This window comes from Panthera leo, chromosome A3 (genome assembly GCF_018350215.1).
Source record: "Panthera leo isolate Ple1 chromosome A3, P.leo_Ple1_pat1.1, whole genome shotgun sequence".
NCBI classification, from domain to species: Eukaryota; Metazoa; Chordata; class Mammalia; order Carnivora; family Felidae; genus Panthera; species Panthera leo.
In genome coordinates this window covers 16,273,643-16,281,265 of record NC_056681.1, presented here as the reverse complement: position 1 = coordinate 16,281,265, position 7,623 = coordinate 16,273,643, and the positions used below count along the sequence as shown (strand labels likewise).

Genomic DNA, 7,623 nt, shown 5'->3' with positions numbered 1-7,623 from the left:
CGGGGGGTGACAAAGAGCACCCAGAGGTGGGCTTCTCCATCACTCACTAGAAAACCAGCTGCCACCTCAGCTCTGAGTAGGAGTTTCTTTTCACGTTGTTTCCTAAAATAGGATCACAACCAGCTTGGGAAGCAGAACAGAGAAAGGGAATAGAGCAGACGCGTTGGTGGGATTACTCAGTCCACCCCCCTCTTTTATCGGGTAAGGAATTGACAGCCAGGGATGGTGACTGACGAATCCAGAGTCACACAGGAAAGCAGAATCAGAAGTGGCAGCATCCAGCTCAAAGCCAGGTAGCCTCACCTCTAGCTGCGGGCTCTCCATGCTATAGCACATCCATCACCCCTGCAGTCCTTCACGCCTTTCTTCATGCTCCGTTGCTCTGGAAAATGGAGGGAATGTTATGTTCCTTGAGAAGGGATGTCTGGATAAAAGTCACTGTAGCATATCTTTGTGCCTTTGTGCGTCCTGTTCTCACTTGCTTGGATTCCCTTCTCTAACTGCCTGAACTCCTCCCCACCTTCAAGACCCAAAAGAGTGGTTATGTTCTGTGAAAATATTTTCTAATTTCCCAGGGCATCTGATTGTCCCCTGCTCTATGTTCCCAGGCCCTGACCTTGCCCCAGCACTCAGAACATTTCAGGGGCACCGGAGTGGCTTAGCCTGTTAAGTGTCCGACTTTGGCTCAGGTCATGGTCTCATGGTTCATGAGTTCAAGCCCCAAAACCAGCCACTGGGCTCCGTGCTGACAGCTCACAGCCTAGAACCTGCTTCAGATTCTGTGTCTCCCTCTCTCTCTGCTCTTCCCCTGCTCTCTCTCTCTCTCTCTCTCTCTCTCTGTCAAAAATAAATAAACATTAAAAAAAAACAAAACACTTGATGGTGGTTGTTGATTCCTTTTGTGTCTCGTCCACAAGACTGAAAATTCCTCTAATGCACAGATGTATCAAGTTCTCTGCAACTCCAGCACCTGCCTGAAGCTCTGAGTGGACAGACTTTGGACCACAAACTCCAGCGGGGAGAGAGTTTATCCTGACTATCAGCTCCTGGCTCACAGTACGAACTCAGGAAGCTTGGTGCTGCTGACGAAATCTGCAGAGGGAAGTACAACATCTAAGGAGCTTTTAATCCTACAGCCGTAGAGCTTTCTGGAGCTTTCAACAGACACTACCTGGAGGTGCCAACCAGGTAAGGCTGACAAACGAGTAGGCAGGCACTAAGAGGTCTAGGCCTCCAGGGCACAGGGCACTCTCACAGCCGACCTCATTGGAGTGGACTTTGTACCCGCTCATCAGTGTTACTCCCATGAGGCTCAACTCCTCTCCTTCTGCCCAGAAAACTCCCAAATCTGGTTGATTCAGACCTCAGGACTCTCAGACATAGCTATGACACAAAGGGAAGGAGTAAATCAAGCTAAGAAATGTATGACTGGAAAACAAAACCAAAAAAAGAAATAATATGACTGAACATATACTTGGTTATAGAATTGAGGAGGAAAAAAAAAAAAAAAAAAGGAGTAACCATAGTCATGGAACACCCTGTATCTAACGAGTAGCTCAAGTAAGAACTATACCATTTTCATAAAGTAGGCTGCGCTTTCCTGGTTCTGGACTTTCTTAAGGGTTTTAGAAAGGAACACATGAAACACGGAACGTGGGATTTCATTATCTCCAGTTTACTTAATTTGCTTGTTTACACACACGATCTGTGTGTATGTAACAGTGGCAGGAGCCAAACTCTAAATACAATCTGGTACTCAGACTATGACAGATGCACATGGAAAATGAGGTGTCAGTGAATGAACCTCAGGGTGGAGACGCCAAACAAGCATGGTGGTATTCTGGGATCACAGATGCCCTTCCAAGCCTCTTGCTCAGCACCTGGGGACAACAGACACTTTTCAAAAGATACAAGACTATTTCAACAGGAGACCCAGACCCCAAATGGTACTCAAAAGTAGATGTTAGTTTCCCTGCCTCCTCTAAGGAGCCAAGAAGTTCTAAAGGCTTTAGGTGAGGAAAAAGGAGATGAGGGATTTTGGTCCGCTAAGCACATGTGCTGGGTGTTTTACATACATCATTTCCCGTAATCCTAACGTATCATCTCCATTGTCCAGGTGTGGACACGAAGCTTGCCTGTGGTCAGACACCTCTCAGTGGTGGTGCCAATATTTGAACCCCGTCTCGCATTTTCCTAAGCCCAAACTCTTTCACCAAACCACGCTGCCTCACAGAGGGGTAGGGAGCACGTTCCCAAGGAAAAGGCGAGGGTGCTAAGACTGAACAGGAAGTGATAGAAGACTGCTCAGTACACAAGGGCTGGTAACTGACACTTTCCACAGAGTTAATTTTAATGCTGAGCCTGAATCAGATCTGCTAGGGGGAAAATGTCTGGGTATTTAAGTGTGACAAATAGACACATAGAGTCACCTTGTGTCTGCTGCCTTTGGTGCTGAACACGAAACTCAGGAGAGACTTCAACCCCTTCAACAAGCAGCCCCCCCCCCCCCCCCCCCCCCCGCCTACTCTACCTCCCCGTTTACAGACGAAAACTCCAAAGGGCAAAAAAAATCTCATGGGGCCCGTCATATCTTGCCAACGCTCCCAACGTCCCAAAGCACCACGGGTGACACCTCCGAAATCTCAGAGCCAACATTTCTGCCGCCTTTCGGTACAACGTATCATACCTCACATTTTCATCAATACAAATTAACATGCAGCCTGGTGGGATACCAAATATATATTTTAAATACATCTTTATAAGAAATACAATTTACCCTGAAGATTTTTCAGGCCTCAAGCTCCTAACATGTAAGCTTGAGTTAAGGCAGTTAAGTGTAGTACTTGTCAGGCTTAGCTTTGAGGGAGAGAAGGAGCATCAAGGAAGCTTCCAGGATGATTATCCAAAATGCGAAGGGCTGGGTATAAAGGCCTAAGGAGACAGTAAATAGGCAGCCTGCAACCTGTGGAGATGACGGGTGGCGGGGGAGTGTCTTATCACAGAGCTGTAACCGTACCTTTGCGGGTGAAGGTGACAGGCCACAGAAGGACAGGCTGGACACTGAGAAGTGTGCAAAGGGGGAAAGGAAAGACCGATTTCAAGGCCAGCTGAGCAGGCCCAGTTTGGGTCTGGTGGAGGGTAGGGCCAAAGTCGTGCCGACATTTAACAGGGACATTTTTGTAAACAGTAGGCTTCCTGCCATCAGAGACAATGGAAGACGTTTTCCTTCACCTCCAATTTATCATAATCTTGTCCAAAATGTAAAAATTCCTTGGGCCACAGCAGACTGGTCAATGTACTTATCAGCTGAGTCTGAAGGACACCGTTCAGCTTACACCACTGATGCGTGGTCAGGAAAGTTTCAGTGCAAGTATGCATTTTGCAAAGTTACTCTGACTCAGCTTAAATTTCATCAAGTTAGTATTAAAATGTCTGCTTTCAGGTTTTATTCTTAATAGAGAAAACAGCCCCATGAAGCGAGGGGGAGTTTAATACCATAATCCAGGAGTCTATTTTATAAAAAGTAAATTAGTGTTCTAAGAAAACCCTCAAAGCTATCCACACACGTGCCAAAGTGCAGCATCGAGGTTGTGGGTTATCGTCAGTTTTGTCAACACAGAACAAACGCCATAGTTGTTATTGAAAACAATAAAGCATTTGCTCAAAATAGTAGGAAAAAAAGGTAACCTTATTGCTCCAAAAGCCAGTAAAACTGGGCAACACAGACAGAAAACTGGCAATGTTCGTTACACAAAAATCATCCAATACTCAGCCACAGAGGCACTCCAGTTGAACTGTTTTGGTAGGTAATCACAAGCCAGTTGTGATATAGAACATTCTGAGGATAAACAAATACCACCACCAGAGAGTATCTTCAGGCAGGTGGTTGTTTTATAAAGAACCCTGCTGGAAATAAATGCTTACGCAAAGCTGACCAGAGGGCAATATTATTAAATAACAGCGTTAAGTCAGCCATTAAAGTACAAGATGACTAGAATCAGGGAGAGAATGACAGTGGCAGAGAAGGGTGCTGAGGCCCTGGCCTCCCCTCCAGCCACACAGTGGAGGCCTTCCTGATTCTGTCGTCTCTCTGAGCCTTAGCTCTGCCCTCTAGGGACAAAAGGGACATTCCAGATTAAGGTCAAGTCTTGCCAGGGACAAAAAGTGCCTGACTGGGAAGGGTGGTATTTGTGACACAAGATGACATGGCCAAGAAGTGTGGGGATTCAAGTCCCTCCCCAGACTCCACCACCACTCACCAAAACCGCCTGGTGAGCTCCCTCGCTGAAGGAGGACTGATACTTTAGTCAAGTAGCCAAGAAAAATCATGAAAAATACATTAGCCATTGCCCTGCTATCTATCACCCCTTTTGTTTCTCTTTTATTCCTTGTAACTGTCTTGCTTCAAATTCAAACTAGAGCTCTGGGGAGGAAGTCCTGGGGAAAAGGGTTTCAGATACCAAAACCCATAGGTCCCGTACCAGCCCAGCAAACCAAACAGGGTGCCAAACAGTTTCTGGGACAAGTCGTGGAAGTAAACGGCCGTGCACAGAAACATCCACACCCAGATGAAGGTGAGGAAGCCCAGGGCCACCACCAGGGTGGTGATGGCGGTGTGGAGGCAGTGGCTTCGGTCCGTCTTCACCTCATGCAGCACAGCCATCTCCTCCACAATCATGAGGGCGCAGAAGGTCAGCAGGAAGGAGTGGCCTGAGATGTCAAAGCCGTGCCAAAAGCCTCCTTCCCCGTGGCACTGCTTCTTACTCTGGTGCTCCTTTCTGACCCCCTGCAGGGCCGGCGACTGGTAGCAGCTGCCCGTGTAGTGTTCGATGTTGGAGAAGAGAGCTGTGCAGACATACCAGATGGCCGTGCCCACAAGCAGGGTGCTCAGCCGCCGCAGGACCAGGCCGGCCTTGCCTGTCAGGTGGTAGTTGGTGAGGGCAATGAAAGGCAGGAGGAGACAGAAGGTCCAGGCCCAGGCCAGTTTGACAAAATACCTGGCAGAGGAGGAAAGTGGAAGTGAAGAGAGGGGACATGGTGGAGAGGAAACAATGTCATGACTCAGGTCTCCAGACTCTCAAGGGAGGGGAACTAAGAAAAGTTGATAACAGCTACTGATAGCTACTTCACTTACTAAGTTCTTTAAATGTAATCTTTAAACAACTCTAGGAGCTGGCTACCGTTACTATCCCCATTTCACAGATCAGAAAACTGAGGTATACAAGTATTGTGCCCAAAGCAGAGGTCATAAGTGGTGCAGCCGGGATTCAAATCCAGGGCCTGAGACCTTAGTCTGTGATCCAGGCTCTGGGAAAGTGAACACAAAGAACACTCCCACTTACCCTGGGAAGAAAGTCTCACTTGCCCCATTTTATAAAGAATGTGAGGCTCAGAAAAGTTCAATAACCTGCCCAGGGTCACAATCAAACCTCCAGCAAACCCAGAGTAAACCAAGGTCTGGCCAGCCCCAAAGCCCATGTCTTTTCTCCCCCACACTGTGGCTCTTTCCTACATGGCAGAAATGATCTCAGAACAGAGCTTGAGTTCAAGTCAGAAGATCAGGTTCAAATCCTGACTCCGACTCAACTTGTTACTACACTTCTCCAGGCCTCAGTTTCCCCAGCTGTAAAGATAGAGCTGAGGAGGCCAAGTGAGTTTTGAAATCCCTCCCAGAGCCAATGATTCACTGGTTCCCTCCAATTAGCAGAGGCTCGGAACCAAACATCAGAACCTATGGTTACCCACACACAACAGGGACTCGTCTGCCAGGCTGCTTGGCTCCCAGCTCACCCAGGCCAGATAAGGTGGCAGCTGCCTGCCTGTCCCCCCTTGCCCATCAAAGGTGGCTGACCTGGGGACCGGCCACAGGAAACACACACGCAAGAGACTTGGGGCTAACAACCACACTCATCATCCATCTATTCTTAGCCCAGCCTCCATGGAGGCGTGAGGAAGGAAGGGGGGCCAAGGACAGGATGACTTTCTCCCGGGTTCCAAAGGCTTCTCACACACCACCCAAGAGCCTGACACTCACTTCTTCCCTGGGACTGATATGCAAGGATCTTGCCAGAGCCAAGATCTGTCAGGCATTTGACAAAACTGCTGCGGAGAGAAACCGGGGTTTTATGCAGGTAACGAAAGTTAGGTTGACTTTTGGGAGATGCTGCTGACACCGTAATTCTAAAGGAGAATCGAAGTTCACTTCAAGGGCCAAGTCTTATCTTCCAGAGTTTCTCTTTAAGACCGCAACAGTGTTTTTGTGCAATAAACTTAAAATCCAGTCGTTAAACAAACAAACAAAAAGGCGTGAGTGGGTGGAGTTAAGGAGATGTCTCAAAGAGCCCCACTGGGCTTACTTTCCTGGGCCACTGCCATGAACTCTGAGTGGCTGAGAAGGTCCCAGGAGATCCAGGGGAAAGGTCAGAGGCTGGAGGGTTCCACTCTCGGGGACTGTCTTGGAGCGGGAGTTGGGTCAGAGGCCGGGGCAAGGCTCGCAAAGGTTGCAGAGTCAGCAGGGGAAGGCAGGTCTTTCACAGGTGGTGACGGGATTCTGTCACAAGCTGGGACGGGGGGGACTTAGCGTGGGGTCTGATACAGGCAGGCAGGAGAGAGGTGGCATCTCCCAAGCAGGTCCAGGGCCGACTCCGGACTCCACGGGGAGGTGGGGGCGCAGCGACAGAGGCTAATTCAACGCCCCATCCCACCCCACACCCCGACAGGCGCACACAGACACGCACACAGCCCTGCAAGTCACTCCCTGCCCAGTCAACTCAGGCTGGCTCGTCTGGGCGTGCAAACGCCAACTGCTAGTGACACTAGCTATTCGGGGGATCCCTCGGTCGCGACACGCGTGCAGATGCACCTGTCACGACGGGGAAGGCCTCCCCTTCCGCTGACTCGTCCATCAGGGCAGCTAAGCCCCGGCGGGTCGGCTATGGCGGGGACAGGGGAGGACCCGGGACGCACTCACACGTTGAGGACGTTGCGCTTGTTGCTGAGGTAGCTCTCGGGCAGCGGGGAGAGCTCCTTGAGGAGGGAGCCCGCCAGCATGGAGGCCGCCAGCGCCCAGGGCAGGTAGCGCCGCACCGCCGCTCGCACCAGCGTCCCCCGGAGGAACCTCGCGCAGCACTCCAGATGCTCCATGCCCGACCTCGTCGGCCACCGTCCGCCTCCCGGTGTCCTCCCGGCTACCGTCTTGCCCTTCGCTCGGGAAGGCGCCGTGCCTCCTCTTGGGCGCATGCGCGCCTCCCGTGAGCCCCACCCCTCGCGGGGCGCTCGCGCTCCCCCTCCTGGCCACTGACGGCCTCTGCAGGGCGTCCGCTGCGGAACGCCGCGGTCCTTCTCTCACTTCTCCCAGTCCCGCCGCCAGGTGGCAGCCTCGGAGTCTTCTCTGGGTCTGGGAAAAAGCGCTCCGGGAGTATTTGCTGGATACCGGAAAGAGTTAAGTGCAGTGTTGTAGGGATTGGAGCAGTGGTCACAGCATCATTTAGTCTCCTTTGGAAGCTTGGAGACACCTCGTCCATCTGCGCCTTAGTTTTCTCATCCGTAAATGGGGAGCCAAGAGGAGCTCAACCCTTCCCAAGAGTTAGTTTAGGACCCCGAGGTCATTACGGTGATCCAGGT

General features: G+C 50.6%; 1 protein-coding gene across 1 annotated transcript; it reads right to left on the bottom strand.

The window, feature by feature from the left end:
* Positions 1-2,530: 2,530 nt before the first annotated feature.
* Positions 2,531-7,190, bottom strand: FITM2 (fat storage inducing transmembrane protein 2). The gene is made up of 2 exons (XM_042930904.1): positions 6,971-7,190; positions 2,531-4,997 (listed from the first exon to the last, which is right to left on the bottom strand). The coding sequence occupies exons 1-2, from the start codon at positions 7,141-7,143 to the stop codon at positions 4,382-4,384; spliced, it is 789 nt and encodes a 262-aa protein (XP_042786838.1). The 5' UTR covers positions 7,144-7,190; the 3' UTR covers positions 2,531-4,381.
* Between the last annotated feature and the right edge of the window lie 433 nt (positions 7,191-7,623).